Below are 17,289 nucleotides of genomic sequence, written 5' to 3' on the forward strand. Positions count from 1 at the left end.
ATACATTCAATGTAATAAATAATTATTTAATTATCAAAAAGGAAAATAGGCCCATTTGTTTTTCATTTAGAAAATGTACTTTGGGGGCCTGAGAAATAGTAAGTACAACATGTGGCTAACCCAGATTTGAATTTTGATACCTGATTCCCTTAGCACCTCAAGGAGTGACCCCAGAGAAAAGAGCCAGTAATTAGGCCTGAACACAGCCAGTTGTGTCAGCCTTCTTTCCAGAAGAAAAATGTTTTTTATGCCATGTTATCCCAAGATTCTGAAATTACTTTTGTTCCTACCTTAGTATCTGTTGAACTAGTTATTGTGACTTTAGCATACAAAATTTAGCTAACCATCTTTATAAACTAATTTATTTTCTATTATTTTTAATTTTTATAATTTTAAAATTTAAAATTTTATTTTCTATCATAATCTTTAGAAGCATAGTTGAGTTCCTTGGTAACTACAGAAATATAAAGAAAATTGTTAATTTTTTTGTTATATACTTGATGGCTCAGATATTTTTTATTTTACCTTTTAAGGTTTTCTAGAGGACTGTTTTAAGCTTAATGTTTCCACTATATATGAAATATTAATTCCCTGAATAAAACATGCTCTCGTGTTTCAATTTGTTTTGCTGATAAAACTAAGTTATACTTATGGACAATTGATTGAAGTATATGTGTAGAGTTATAAAGATACACACTTATTGTCTATTTTGCTTCTCTATTTTATTGACTAAACTTTCAATGATTTTCCAATATATAGGTCTTTTAAAATATAGTTATTAATGCTAAAAAAGAGAAAAAATTCAGATAATAAAATTGATTTATTATTGAATGACAATAACAATAAACTTTCAGCTTCATCATTCTTTACTTCCAAAAGATTCACCATATTCACCCTGGAAATTCCAGTATCATCTAACAAATGATGCCTATACTCATACTCTCAGCTCCTTTCTCCTACTTATTCCTCTCACCCCCTTCCTCCAAATTTTTGCAGAGTTTGAGTTAGTTTTTTTGTATTTTTCCATTTCCCCCCTTAGTTATTTATAGTCTGCATCTGAATGAAATAATTTTTAATAATTTCCTTTTACTCCTTATTTATTTCATTGAGCATAATCTCCATATGTTCTGTCCATTTTATTCCCCAAAGCATAATTTGATCTTTTATAAAATTGCAACTTAATATTCCATCGTATACAGAGACCACAATTTCTTTATCAGGCCACTTGTCAGTGGTTATTTAGGTTAATTCCAGGTTGTAGCTACTATGAATAAAGCTGCTATAAACATAGAAATGTAAATGTTTTTTCACATGTGTTTTTATATCCTGATATTTCTAGGAGTAGAATTGATAGATCATATGCTATTTCCACTTTTAGTAATAAAAGTTCACTTTGAAAGCTTTCTTGAGATCTATTTTATATGCTACAAAAGTCCAATTTTACCATACTTTTCTTTTTATATATATTTTATTTAAACACCATGATTTCATACATGATTGTGTTTGGGTTTCAGTCATTTAAAGAACACTACCCATCACCAGTGCAACATTCCCATCACCAATGTCCCAAATCTCCCCTCTCCCCACCCAACCCCTGCCTGTGCCCTAGACAGGCTTTCTATTTCCCTCATACATTCTCATTATTAGGATAGTTCAAAATGTAGTTATTTCTCTAACTAAACTCATCCCTGTTTTGTGGTGAGCTTCATGAGGTGAGCTGTAACTCCCAACCCTTCCCTCTTTTGTGTCTGAAATTATTATTGCAAGAATGTCTTTCATTTTTCTTAAAACCCATAGATGAGTGAGACCATTCTGCGTTTCTCTCTCTCTCTGATTTACTTCACTCAGCCTAGTAGATTCCATATACATCCATGTATAAGAAAATTTCATGACTTCATCACTCCTGACAGCTGCATAATATTCTATTGTGTATATGTACCACAGTTTCTTTAGCCATTCATCTGTTGAAGGGTATCTTGGTTGTTTCCAGAGTCTTGCTATGGAATTTTATCATACTTTTCATATCATAAGACACTCTTCCCCCCACCCCTAATGGGGGAAAATGTCTGTGCATCTTATGGAGTGAATGCCTGAATCTGAGTCTGAGTGCAAGGGAGGAGAGCATTTACTAACCACTTGATATCCTTAATGTTATGCCCCTTTATTGCACAGGCATACTACATAGTATGAACAATCATGTTAATTAATGCACTTTACCCTCACATATAAAGCTTTGGTTTAAGACTTTTTGTTCATTGCTACGACTTTTATATTTTTATATTAACAAAAAGTGTTTAAAATGTTATTTTTGCTGATGTAAAAAAGTTAGATAAATGTGTTTAACTAGTTGTGGATTAGCATATTGAAAATATATTTTGGCCTCACAGGCTGGTTGTTCCAGCTGCCTTCTCCTGATGTTGTCTCGCATTGCATCATTTGCTTTAGAATATTTTTTCTTGTTTTTCTTGTCTAAAAACTATGTGCATTTTATGGTCAGGTACGTCTTATAGAGTCAAAAATATGGTAGTTTATGCATAGATTTTTGCAGTTATATTCACAATGAAATTTGAGAAGCATTTTTGCAGCCTAGAAATAAACCTGTATTCAGTAACAGTTCCTGCTGTCCTCTTCCTAGTTAATGCAAGCTCAAATATACTTTTTGTCTCTGTTAATATGCCTATTCTGGACATTTCACATAAATGGGCTAATACAACATGTGACTGACTTTTTTATAAAGAAATATTTTCATGTTAATCTATATCTTAATATTTATAAGAATCTTATTTCTTTCAAGTGTTGAATAAATCCCCCATTTTATGCAAATCTATCTTTTTTCCCTTCACTAGCTGATGAACATTTAGGATCTTCCTATCTTAAGTTGTCTATTATGAATAGTGTTGTCATCATCATTCTTGTCCTCTGTTTGATGATGCCCACAGCAACAGTCTATCTCAAGTCACCAACAGCAAAACGACACAGGGGAGGTTAGTCAGGGAAGCTCTCAAGTTGATATGGTGACCATATCAACAATGGGAGCATCGCCAGACTTCAGGAATTTAGGGCCATCTTCCATATTTTTCCCACAATGACGATCAATCTTCTCCTCAGCTCAGCAAACTTGCAATGTGGGCTGTGTGACAATCCAGCATAGGTGCATAGCCAGCATGGATTTGACCTGGATGGTTCAGGATAATAACTTGAGCAATGAAGTCTGCTGCTTTCATTTGAGAGTCATTTTTGCTATCACCAGCCACATTGCCATGACAAACCTCTTGACATTGAAACCCATGTTATCTCCAGAAAGAACTTCACTAAGAGCTTCATAGTACATTCCAACAGACTTGATTTTAGTTGTAACATTGACTGAAGCAAATGTGATCACCATGCCAGGTTTGAGAACATCAGTCTCAACTTGGCCCACAGGGACAGACCCATTATCTCCAATCTTGTACACATCCTGGATGGGCAGGTACAGAGGTTTTGTTAGTTGGATGAGTGAGTGGCAGAATGCAATACAAGGCTTCAAGCAGCGTTATTCCACTGGCATTGCCATCTTTACAGGTGACCTTTTATCCCTTGAACCATGGCATGTTAGTACTTGGCTCTAGCATATTGTCACAGGTCCAACCAGAAATTGACACAAATGCTACAGTATCTGGGCTGTTACTGATTTTTTAATGTAGGTGCTAACTTCCTTGACAATTTCCTCAAATCTCCTCTGGCTGTAGGATGGCTCAGTGGAATCTATTTTGTTAACAAGAGCAATAAGCTGCTTCACACATGTGAAAGCCAGAAGGGCATGCTTGCAGATTTGTCATTCTTGGAGATACCAGCCTTAGATTTACTTACACCAGCAGCAACTATTAGGACAGCACAGTCAGCCTGAGAGGTGCCCATAGTCATATTTTAATAAAGTCTCTGTGTTCTGGGACATCAATGATGGTCACATAATACTTACTGGTCTCAAACTTCCACAAGGGAGATATCAAAGGTGATAGCATGTTTATGCTCAGCTTTTAGCTTATCCAAGACCCAGGCATACTTGAAAGAGCCCTTTCTCATCTCGGTGGCCTCCTTATCAAATTTCTTGATATTCTTTTGTTGTAGTCACCACATTTGTAGATAAGATGGCCAGTGGTGGTGGACTTGCTAAAGTCGATATGCCCAATGACCATGATGTTGATATGAGTCTTTTCCCTTCCCATTTGGGTTTGCATTTAACTGTGCAGTTTTCATGACACTTATGTTCTGATGACAAACCTGTTGTAAAAAAGCACCCTGAGTATTATTTTAATGAAAGTCAACCAATTAGCTGAAAATTTTCCATAGTATAATCATAAACTATGCCTCAATTATACTCAGTAACTTGACACCATTCTCACGTTCTTGAAATAATTTCTGTAGTATTTCACATCACTCAGTTTTGGAATAAAAGATAGTGCTTCTATAATACCCAAAATCCAAGTTGCAGAACTGAATTTCTGACTTTTGTTGATTTGTCCTAAAGCATATGCTCATTCATGAATCAATGATTATGGCAAAAACAATATAATTGATTAGGAAAATAGAGCACATGGGACCCCTCATGGTTCCTGAGTGGAATCATGTTCCTGGAATTATTTGGGCTAATTTTGGAAAAGCATGGTTAGAAAAAAACTGGAAGTTTGAACTGGAATGAGGAATACTCTTTGTTTAAATAAATCATATCAATGTTTAATTTAGTTATATTTGAATTAAATATTAGATTAATATTAGTATTATAATAGATTGAGAGCTCCAAAGACATTGGGATGGTGCCAATATATTTAGTATGGGATCGCAAATGATTGGGAATAGTAAGTTGATAGAATTCTAATGAGTTAATTTTGTTCTTTAATACTCTTATAGTAAACCTAACCCCAAGAATCCTCTCTTTAGGGGTAGTATTATCACAGATATAATTTGTTCAGATTAAATTGTCAAAGTGAGTTCCTAATTCAATAGTTTCTTTATAAAAGTAGAAAATTTGGACATTTTCATGAATGCATAAACAATATCTACATATAAAGATTTGTGTTTTGCTGCCAATAAGCCAAGGAGCTGCAAGAGAGGTCTTGAACAGATAAACTCTCACTTCCTTAAGTGGCCACAGGGTTCCATCAGAACAAAGAAATTGAGTAGCTTGGACAGTCCAAATGTATCTTCTCATACTTCTGGAGAATAGAAAAACTGATGTAGGGGGATTAGAGGATCTTGTTTTAAGATAGCATTGTCTAATATTGTGTCCCTGACTTTAAAATTGGAGTAACTATTATTGGTTTTTAAATTGTAATAGATGAAACAAAAGTGTCTGAAGATGATGAAATGGAGAAGCTCTACAAATCATTAGAGCAAGCAAGTCTATCTCCTCTTGGTGACCGACGCCCTTCAACAAAAAAGGAGTTGAGAAAATCCTTCGTGAAGCGGTGCAAAAATCCTTCCATCAATGAGAAACTCCACAAAATTCGCACGTTGAATAGCACATTAAAGGTAACACATTTCAGGCTAGAGTCAGAGCACTGCAGTACGGTTATTGTAATAATACCTAGAAACAATAGAGATGAGGGTAGGAAGGACTGGCCAAGGATATGAAGCTTACCACTAAGAGTGGTGAGTGTAGTTAGAGAAATAACTACCCTCACAACTATCATGATAATGCTAGTGAGTGTGAGAAATAGAATGCTTGTCTTGAATACAGGCAGGGGATGGGGAGGAGGGACTTGGGGGGCATTGGTGGTGGGAAGGTTGCAGTGGTGAAGGGAGTTGGTTGTTCTTTTTTATAACTGAAACCCAACTACAAACATGTTTGTAATCATGGTGCTTAAAGATATTATTAAAAGGGTAGCACATTTCAGTTTGTGGATGAGGTCTATAGAGGTAGGGAAGGGTTAATGCTACAGAGATTTGTGTGTGCAAAAATTCTTGCACACACAATGTGCTTATGTGGCTGAAGGGCTTTACAGTGAAAGCAAATATTATCTTTATTGTGAGTTGGCTTAATTTTCTAAAAGTTCTAGCACATTTTGCCAACATATTTTTTGACAATACCTTGATTTCTGCATTTTCTCTAATGGAAAATTTCAAATCTTAAGCTTCTGGAGAGCAGGGCCCTGTGTGAATTGTTTCTTTTTGTTTTGCCTCAAAACTATGTCAATAAGATGTTGATAATAGAGTTATATTAATAAAATGTCCAATCTCATTTGACGTATAAAAGGTTTCATTCTATGATACTACTTCCCAAAGAATATATCTCATTTCAGAGAAAGCAATAATAGTACTTTTTAGTGATACTATGTGGATTCAAGAAACAGTGAGAACTGGGCATTTGGAAATGCAATTTATGATAATACACCCGTAGATGTTTTCACAATAGGAATAAGGGACAGTGTCAGATGTACTAAAGTTATTTTTAGGGGCCACCTGAAACTAAAATGGTTCGTAATAATAGATACACTCTAACTTTGAATGCAGATTATTTCATGCACTGTAAGCAACCAGAGTATTTTGTGAAACACTCCTCAATTAACAGATTTGTGGATTCTGAAAAGCCTTGATAGATCTCTCAATTTACAAAGAATTCCTGTTATGCCCTTTTAGATTAAATATCTGAATTCTTCTCCAGGAAGCAATGAAAAAGTACTAGGTAACAGAGATATAACTATAATTCAGATATACTCTTAATTAACAGGGAAAATCAGTTCCTTAAAAGATTATAAGAAGCATTTTTTTTTTTTTTTTTTTTTTTTTTTTTTTTGGTTTTTGGGCCACACCCGGTGACGCTCAGGGGTTACTCCTGGCTATGCGCTCAGAAGTCGCTCCTGGCTTGGGGGACCATATGGGACGCCGGGGGATCGAACCGCGGTCCGTCTCCTAGGCTAGCGCAGGTAAGGCAGGCACCTTACCTCGAGCGCCACCGCCCGGCCCCTATAAGAAGCATTTAAATAAAAGACAAATGTGTCTTTTTATTATGTTATTAAAAAATCACAAAATCAGAAAACACCCTATTCTTTGGTGATGAAAGACTTTCTTCCCACTCATTTCAATGACAAAAATGTTAAATTTGATTGAAAATACAGAGTTGATAAATATGTGTGGTCATTCAATATATATGTCATAGCATGTTAGAAATCTACTGCTCTGCTTGGATAACTGATATGAGAAGATACATTTGTCATTGAACAGATATTTCCTGAATCTTCTTTTGTTTTGTTTTGTTTGGGTGCTATTCTAGGGTACTGAGACCCTATGGAATGAATATGTACCCTATTGATTGAAGGAAGAGGAAAAGAATTAGAATACATTGCAGTTGGCACAAGTTTGAAGTATTTTTGTATCCTGAGGCTATTAGAGACAGTGTCATAGAGGCATTGAAAATTGACTTGTGTAAGAGAGGAAGACTATGAGAAAGAGAAGGAATACATTTTGAGAAGGAGCAACTATTATAAGTAAATATATAATAGAGGATGACATATTACTGTTACGTTGGGAAAAATAGTGACTAGAGTCTAAGGTGAGCTTGAACAGTTGAGGACATTTCTAGCCAGATAAAGAATGATCTCAGCTTTCCATAGAACAGACATCTCTGAAAGCAAGACCTACATAGATCTTTCTCTTTTCTGGCCACAGTAAGCCCAGGTTCTATGTAGAATCAAAGATTTTATAGATGCTTAGGTTTCTATTTGCTCCCTTATATTTTCTGGATGATGGCCATAGAATCAATTAGCTCAGTAGCATCCTTTTTGCTTTGCTACTTATCTATTGTGATGTAACAAAAATACCAGCAAGCAACTACAAGCAAAACCACCATTTAACTGTCTGAGTCAGGATTCTCTGGATGTGACTTGGGTAGGTGTTCTTGCTTCCAGCCCTCCCAGATGAGACAGGAAGCTAGATGATGTGAGAATTGGCTTTACTGGGGGAAAGAAGCACGTTAATAATGTCATTGGGGGAAAACAATTACATACAAATGTGTCTTTTCATATACAAAACTTTGAGAACTACCTTCTAATCACTCTTTTAAAATATATCCAAGTTATAATTCATCATATGCTAAATTTGCAATATGCACATTTATTTTAATTTCTGCAGTCTATACTTTTATTTATTAAATAATAATGGGGGTATTTAAAACTAGAGCACAAACAATTAAAGACCACAGAATTTTATGTAGAAACAGGAAGACATTTAATAATTGTGTTTATGTAAATTACAGGAAAATACCTCCCCCAAAGAGAAGTCTTTTCCCAGGATGAACTTTATGGAAATTGATGAGAAGTGGCATGTACTGTTTATTTATGCAGTACATAATGACACTTGCTTCATTTCATTTCCTTTACCAGAAATGTTAGGGACCAGGTAGCATCACACCCACTAGCTTTGACTTAAGTAGAAATGAATGTTTTATGGGTTCAACTAGAACTTTGTCTTGGTTTACTTACCCAGATATATCCAAAGAGAAACAAGCTCTTCATTTTCCCTAACTATTCTCATAGAATACATTTTAACTGTTTCAGACTTGACTCAAGACAATGCAATAGCATTAGAAAGAAAAATCAAAATTTAGCATTTTCTCTTTCACAGTACTTTTGGGGAATTCCATCTTAACTTCCTGGCAGAAAATAAGGAAGATGTAGAAGCAATTCAAAGCAGTGGGTAAACCATCTCTTTGCACCCCTGATGAGAAGCACAGCCGTACTCCTGTGATGCTGCTGAGTAGCTATGTCTGGTTGGTTAGAAAGGGTTCAACTGACTTTGTTTTTCATTAATTTTCTTCATTTCTATTCTTGTCTCTAGTATTTTTTATTTTATGCATAAAAATATCTGACAGAATTGAGCCAATTCTGGGAAGAAATTTAAAATTTTGAGAAATGACAATCATATGAGAAATGTTAACCCAAAGTTCAAGAAAACCTTTCCTAAATAAATCTTTGATCAGATTTAGAGGAGGTGGTTGACCTGTTTTTTCTTTTAGAAATATATTTTCTATATTTATTAATATGAGTATATCTCAGTTTCTATGAAAACAGCAAGTTTTCTTTCTAAAAGTAAATGTCAAAATTTCTTAAGCACAAAGTAAAACTGAAGAACTTCAAGTGAACAAAAGTATGGTTTTGGGGAAATGATTGTTTCTTTGAAGTGTAGTTTTGTTTTTTTTTGTTTTTGCTCAGGGATCATTTCTGACAGAGCTCAGAAAACTAACCATCTGGTGTTGGGGGATTGAATTGAGATCAGCAGGTGTACAAGGCAAACACCCTGGCTGAAGTACTATTGCTCAGATTTGTGAGGTGTAGATAGTAAGATCATAGAGAAGAAAGTTTTTCTGGTTTGGTTGGATTCTGACAAATACCACCTGTTTACCAAGTTTTACTTTCCTCCCAATGCTCTCGGTACTCTCTACTGTTCCTTATCCCTCTTAAGCTATGTATTTGCTGCACTGTGCAATTCTCCTCTTCATACTAAAAGCCAGATTTATTATTTCAAGCAAGACTATCTTGCTTCAAAGTGATAACTCTCACTACTAAGATAATGCTATATGTGATACTTTCCTTTGAAATTTATGTTATTTGAACATTTTATAAGTAGGACAATAAAAATATGATAAAGTGTTCAAAATAGGATATAAAGTGAATGATAGAGTGCAAATAATACATTTGTTGTCGCTAATAGTTGTATTAACCTACAATCATAAATCTTGTTTAGGTGAAACAAATGGTAACAATTTTAGATTTATATGCAAGTATAGATATTCCATATATGCAACACATATACATAAAATATAACACATGTAAATTATATGTATAAATAACATTATGAGAAGGATTTTCTCAGTTTCAAAATAGAGTTTGTATGTATGCATTCATTTGATAATGAGTAGAAGAAAGTTTGTTGAAATTAAGATACTTCATCCCATTCTCTTCTCTTCCCTTTTCTCTGCTTGTCTAGTGCAAGGAACATGACTTGGCCATGATTAACCAGTTGCTGGATGATCCCAAACTGACCGCCAGGAAGTACAGGGAATGGAAGGTGATGAACACTCTGCTGATCCAGGACATCTATCAGCAGCAGCGCTTATCTACATCAGCCCCTGAAGACACCACACAGGAACATGAAGAGCCACCCTCCTCAGTCTGTGTTGAAAGTTCCATTTGAGAACAGACCCTTATAACTTACCCCAAGCAACTATTCAGATGTTGCCAGAAATGTGACTTATCCCTTGTAAAGGAAGACTAAAACCCTCTTCTTTTTCAACCATCACTCCAGCTCTAACAAGGCATCTTCGATGACACAAGAGAATTGGAACTTGGGTTGAAGTGATGTCATGGAACCTGAAGAGATTGAGGCCATTGAACAGTTTTTCTGTTTCTTCTGGCAGCTTGTAGCTATGGAATGAATGCTCTAGGTGGGATGTGAGAAATTTCTCTTCTGTTCCTTGCTCTAAAGAGACTTACCATGTTCTTTGGACAGAAGACTGCTTTTACTAGGGATTAACATTCCTAGAAAAAAAATGGAGTGATGGTACCATGAGTAGGGTATTTGCCTTGCATGTTGCTGACCTGGATTCAATCCCAGCATCTCAACCTGCTATGTCCCCAACTTCCCCAAACTGCCAGGAGTGATTCATGAGAGCAGAGCCAGGAGAAGCCCTGAACACCACCGGGTGTGGCCCCCAAATAAAAAACCAAACCAATGGACAACTGCTTCTCTTCAATTAGAAAGATTCTATATTCCCAGAGAATAGTACAAATATTCTTCCTTCCCAGGAAGTTGAATTCTCTAAACCCTTTGCTGAATGGAGAACTGTTTCTATAGCAACACTGGAGCAGGCCATGTAGAATTGTCCTGCTTTTGTTTCAGAATATTGGGACTTTTCTCGTGATGAAGAACTACTTGATGATACATAGTGTTTGTGAAGGCTCATGAGAAGGCATCTTCTGTATTCCACTTGAGGAATCAAACTATAATTTGATAATTTTATTTGCTACTTGGTGGGGATATGGAATCTGATTAGTCTCTTCCTTTTCAAGGGTAAAACTAAAAACAGCTATTTCATTAAACTTGGAGACCTCTATTGAGTCCATAATTTCTAACTCCCTGAGGGAAACAGTAAGTTCAAGAAGGAAAGCTTTCTTTTGTGCTAGTATAGAACATACACACCTCATGAATTTATATCCATTTTCCCCGGGGGTGCTATGGCCATGGTGATGATGGCATTTGAATGGTTTTAGTAATGTTAACCAAAAACCAAACAAAGCCAATTAAGGATTTAAATCATGATTGTTTTATTTTTGTATGTCTATATGTGCTCTTTTGAGTCTTATGTGAATAGCTATATATAATATGTTATTTAAGATATTTATAGAATATCAAATTACTAGTGTTTAAAAAGATGATATGCTATCATGTTTTGCTCAATATATAACCTCAAAGTCTGTGCTTTTTTCTTGAGAGAAATTGGAATATTATTGATTCACTGGAACTATTATATTGCACTCTAATGTATGAAGAATGCTCAGGAAATCTTGTAGGATGAATGTGGGGCATGTATTAATAATCTCTCATCTTCTCTGCTCTTTCTCTCTCTCTGTCAATTCAGAGTTTAGATTTCTCTGTTAGTGGTACCTCACTCTGGAAACAGAAAAGAACTTTCATTTTAGATTACCCCGTAGCAAAACTTTAAGCTTTCTGCCATTTATGCCTACAACCCCTAAACCAAATGAAACATGTCATATAGGTTGTTTTTGGTTTGTTTGCTTGTTTTTGTCCAAAGACTAATGAAATATTGGGGCCGGTTGTTCAAGAGAACTCAATATTGTACTCTAGAAACAATATGAAAATCTTCCTTTACTAATCATCACTAGCATTTCTCACTGTAAGAATAACCACATCCCACCTCAAACCCACATTTTTTTTTTTGGTCTTACCCTTAGCAGATTGTCAGCATAACAGTTTACTTGCTAGAGTCAATGTGTGGCTTGACATTCAGATGAAAATAACCCCGTAAATCTTGATCTGTAAATGGAAATAGTTGTTGAATATTTCCTTTACTAAGAAGCTTTAATGCTTTGTAAATAAAAAACAGCAACATCAGAAACAAGAGGGTAACCAACAGGAAACAAGATATACTGCCATTTAGTACCATATGTAATTACTTATCTGTAAGATAAGTTCAGGTCAGTTGGACCAGCTACATCTCAGAGCTCCTGCTGAAAGTGGTGGTGGGGGTCATATAAAAGAGATAGTTTGACAGTTGGCACCTGAGAGAGGTCACTATTAGAAACCCAGGTTGAACTCTGCAAACTGTTATTGTTTTAAGAGATCAGTGCTTGAACTTTTTTTTACTCAATAGTTGATTATTACTGTAATTAGCAGCAGTTAATATGGGGGGTTGTTTAGGATTCACAATATAAGCCAGTATTGAAGGCAGAAAACAGTGGAGAGACATGAACTGTTCTTCCCTGCTATTTTCTTTGCTTTGCAACACCAGCTAATGCTCTCTGAAATAGTTTTTACTGCACTGAAGTGCTCCAGGTGCTTCTGGTCAGGACTTGTTTTACTTAAGCCTTTTTATTGGCGGGGGGGGGGGGGGTTACCACACCCAGAGGTGCTCAGCGATTACTCCTGGCTCTGAACTCAGGAATTACTCCTGACAGGCTCAGGGAACCATATAGGATGCTGGGGATCTAACCAGGGTCAGCTGCATGCAAGACAAATGCCCTCCCTGCTGTACTATCTGGCTTTATATTAATTTACATTAATCATTGAACTTACTTTTAGGGCTCTTTTCCTTAGAATCCCTTCAACTAGTTGTCCAACTAGAAGTGATTTGTCCAACGAAATTGCTTGCTCAAACTTTTCTATTGATTTTTATAATCCCATTAGTCTAGGTATACTTTTCCCTTTTTGGCTAGCTTGGTTGTATGGCTGAATCTCCCAATCAAAATGTCAGCTGAACTGCACATTTCTGCATCTTCCTCACTTAGAGGAGACCCATTAGGGTTTTTCCTCTTTAAGAGCTTTTGCTCTGTTCTATTTTATGTAGCAGGAGGCTGCTTCTTTGAGGCCATTAGGAGGAGGGTGAAGAGCTGTGGGATGTGAGGGAATGTGGGTGACATGTTCTGTAACACTGTTTAGGGGTAATGCTAATTTCTGCTGGCTTTCACCATTTCTTGATCCAAAGGATATTAGGAAAACTGGTTTATTCCAAATTATTACTAGGGATTATGCCATCTCTGAAGTATACTTTGGGTTGGTTTATGGGGTCAACAGGGGGAAAGCCCTCTTCACTAATCTGAGGATTGTTTCATGGCAGACTATTGACCCCCCCCTTCCAGGAAGGTAGGGATTATTTTGGAGCATCATCAAAATACAGCTGGGGACCTCCTTGGGGTGGAATTCACAATGTACCCCTTTTTGAGGCTACAGAAGGCCACAATTTTCGGTTGTAGCTTTAGACCCAAACTGGTGCCTGACAAAACACTTCTAATGGTTGCTTCTTTGCAGCACCCATCCAGTTTGTACCCAAATATGATTATCTGGCAATGAAAAACATCTGTTGCTCTTGATTGTTCTTTCCTGTTTCAGTCTCAGCAGACCATCAAAGGCCTGGACAACATATTATGGCAAAGACTCCAGAAAGCCAAAGAAAGATACGGTGTAGCAAGTCTGATTTCAACGTGAAGCCAATGCCTTACATTTCCATAGCACTTTGTTGTTTGCCATGGGTATGGCTCAGGGAATTTCAAAACCACCTCAAAGTGGTCTTTGTGGGACAATTGTGAATTATCAGGACGTCTTAAGATGAAGGAGAATACATGCTGAGAAGTGGGGTTGTGGGAAAAAATCCCTAAAGGCACTAGCTGACCTTGAACTTGAATCTCCTTCCTTGGGATTGTCATCCATTTCCTAGGATTGGATTCCCCTCCAACTCCCACTGTGGGGTCCCCAATAGTTTAACTTCGAGTGTACAATAAGCCTTAGTTCATGGGGTGGGATGATTTTTAGCAGGCATATAAATACATGCTCAGTAAAAAAAGAAAGCAGATTGGGATTTTGGGGTCACATATGTGTCTCCAGGCACTGAAAGGGGTTCATGGTGGTGGTGGGACTCTTTTCCTGTGCATAGGCTTTTCTTGTACTCTTGTCCCCCAAAGTCACTGGTTTTTTAGATGTTAAATTTGGGCTTGGGTTTTTAACCTCCTAATTCTGTTATTCCTCTCTTCTTTCTATCAGTGGTACCACATGTTGGGTGCTGGGAGGTGCTTGGAAGAAAGAGCTACAAAGAAGTGAGATGTGATTTTGTTTTCTTTCAAAGCATGCCAGGAAATATCTTTAGAGATTGAGTTTAGTCAGGGGGCTTAGGCCCTGAACCTTCCTCTGTCAATTTCTTCTCATGTGATTTCCTGAAGTAGCCTTTAACTCAATTACAAATAATATTCTAGAGATGGAAGAATAAATGGAAACAACAAATGCAAAACAATGCTTTTAAGTGTTTGAAGAGAGGTGGCATGGGAAAGTCATGGGGGCCACAGTGAAGATGAAAAGCTTTGTAGGTGTGTGTGTGGGTATTCTCCCCAAAGTAATTCTATGGGGAAAGTTTGTATATCTACGTACTACCATAGGCTGTATCCTCCAGCCTCACAATGGTATTCCACTGAGGTGTTCCAATTTATTTCTTTTCCTGTTCTTGGTCTACTTTTCTCACCGCAGGAATTGGGTCTTAGAAATGTTAGATGATCATCGAAGAGTAAAGTTCCAGAAACCTAGAGAAAATCATGACTCCTGCAAAGAACCATGGAAGATGGACTAATCCCACCTCTCCCACGAAGTCCTGGTACTAGTGAGGAAAAATCTGACCTGTGAGGGAAACAATTTTCTTACATGTCTTCTCTCTTCACCACAGAGATACATAGAAAATAGACTGGACATAGAACACTGCTTCTTCCCTCATTTCTTTTGCTCTGAGGGGTCTTCACTGCTGGGTGTCAATTGGTTGTTCTTCCCTTCAGTCCTCTGGGGAAGCATGCCCCTATATCCATTTTCTGCTCTTTCACCACATTCAGGAGTTTGTGACCCCATGTGGAGCTACTGTCTGTGCATGACCACGATGTGACTTTCAGCACTGCATGGTATTTGGGGACAAGTGTCAATATGAAAATACCTTAACTTTCACTGTGGTTTCATATTTTGTCAAAAATTCCTACCCTCTGATTAAATGAAAAACAAAAACAGGCGTGGTTCCTTTCTACTGTTTATGCTTTTGAGGTTGTCTTGTAATGAACAAATAAAAATGAGAGAAAATGTATATAGTCAAACGACATGGGGACAAAAAGTGAAATATACAACTGGTTTTCATTTCCTAACTTGCTGTGTGTAACATTGATGACTGAACTTTGATCTTCACAAAGGTTCTCGCGCCCTCTGGTGGCAATGGGAAACCTGAGTCTACATTTGATGATCCCAAATAAAAGATTTGCCTGTCTTGGAAAATATCTATTTCTAAGCTAATACCTATTTCAATAGCTAAGTGACAAATGTTCTGCTTTGATTATTCATTTCCTGATGTATTAATACCAATATATATATTTATAAATTACTGTTGCTCCACAAAATTTGACTAGCCCATTCTAAATTTGTTTAGGGAATTTTTCTTCTCAGAGGGAATTGTGCCATACAATTTCCTTGAAAATAGAGATGGAACTTCTGTGAAAGGGAACAGAGACAACATTGAGTCCTTACTATAATGCTTTAGTTTGTATCCACTATACAGAGGAAATGAGTCTGGTACCACCCCTTAGCTGTCTGTAGACAAAAAAAAAATGATGCTTTTTTATTTCCTCTTCTCATTCTCATTTATGTACTGAGCTCCACCTCCTACTGTTTTTGGGTCCATCCTGACACCACAAGACATGTCTAGGTTTCCACAGAGAAACAGTGCCAATTTTTGTGTGTTCCAGTTCTGTGTGACTGATCTATCGCTCACACAAACTATCAAATTTATATATTTATAAACTATCAAATTTATAAATTTAGCAGCTTGAAAATGCATTTTTCTGTAGGTCACAAGTCTGACACTGATTTCTCTGGACTAAAATCAAAGTGTTTGCAAGATCCTGTTCTTTCTAGAGGCCAGGGGCTGAAGGAAGACATTTCCTTGATTCTCTTCAAGACATTCTCATCTGGGAAAATAGGAGGAACCCAACCATGCTCAGGATGCCCCGGGTTATTCTCAGTAATATTCAGTTTTTTAAACTGCAGTTTAATACTGAGAATGCAGGGATGCTTGGAAACACCAAGGTCACACTCAGTGATGCTGGGAAGGGGGCTCCAAGGCCATATTTGGTGAAACTTGGGGGACATATGGGGCTGGAAATTCAAGGGAGTTTGGGCAAATCTCCTCCACTTCATTCTTGACCTAACTTTTATCTACAAAGTACTTCTTCCTGCTTATCCTACTCCTCAGACTGACTCACAGAGACCCTAGATTTCTTTAGACCTTAATATCAGGTCAACTTTTTGTTTTGTTTGTTTTGGAGCCAACACTCAGAGACGCTCAGGGGTTACGCCTGGCTATGTGCTCAGAAATCGCTCCTGGCTTTGGGGACTATACGGGACTCTGGGGATTGAACTGCGGTATGTCCTAAATCTTTCCTTCCTTCCTTCCTTCCTTCCTTCCTTCCTTCCTTCCTTCCTTCCTTCCTTCCTTCCTTCCTTCCTTCCTTCCTTCCTTCCTTCCTTCCTTCCTTCCTTCCTTCCTTCCTTCCTCCCTCCCTCCCTCACTCCCTTTTTTCCTTCCCTCCCTTCCCTCCTTCCCTCCATCTTTCATTTCCTTCTTCCTTCCCTCCTTCCCTCTTCCTCCCTCCCTCCCTTCCTTCCCTCCTTCCTTACTTCCCTCCTTCCATCCGTCTTTCCTCCTTCCTTTCCTCCCTCCTTCCTTCCTTCTTTTTTCCTTTCTTTCTTCCTTTTCCTTTCCTCCCTCTTTCCTTAATTTCCTCCCTCCTTCTTTCCTTCCTTCCCTACCTCCTTCCCCCTCCTTCCCTCCCTCCCTCCTTCCTTTCTTCCTCCTTCCTTCCTTTCTTCCTTCCTTTCTTCCTCTCTTCCTCCCTTTCTTCCTTGCTTCCTCCCTTCTTTCCTTCCTTCCTTCCTTTCTTCCTCTCTTCCTCCCTTTCTTCCTCGCTTCCTCCCTTCTTTCCTTCCTTCCTTCCTTCCTTCCTTCCTTCCTTCCTCCCTCCTTCCTTCCTTCCTTCCTTCCTTCCTTCCTTCCTCCCTCCCTCC

General features: G+C 37.4%; 1 protein-coding gene and 1 pseudogene across 1 annotated transcript in view; one reads left to right on the forward strand and one right to left on the reverse strand.

Annotated features, from left to right (window-relative positions):
• IPCEF1 (interaction protein for cytohesin exchange factors 1) overlaps positions 1-11,739 on the forward strand; it is a 110,821-nt gene extending 99,082 nt beyond the window's left edge. Inside the window, exons 10-11 of the mRNA XM_049764744.1 lie at positions 5,315-5,508; positions 9,961-11,739. Coding sequence (XP_049620701.1) covers positions 5,315-5,508; positions 9,961-10,167 — 401 coding nt within the window. The 3' untranslated portion in view covers positions 10,168-11,739. The remainder of the gene's footprint in view (positions 1-5,314; positions 5,509-9,960) is intronic.
• LOC125996238 (elongation factor 1-alpha 1-like) lies at positions 2,869-4,205 on the reverse strand (annotated as a pseudogene).
• Positions 11,740-17,289: the final 5,550 nt, after the last annotated feature.

This window comes from Suncus etruscus, chromosome 18 (genome assembly GCF_024139225.1).
Source record: "Suncus etruscus isolate mSunEtr1 chromosome 18, mSunEtr1.pri.cur, whole genome shotgun sequence".
Lineage (NCBI taxonomy): Eukaryota > Metazoa > Chordata > Mammalia > Eulipotyphla > Soricidae > Suncus > Suncus etruscus.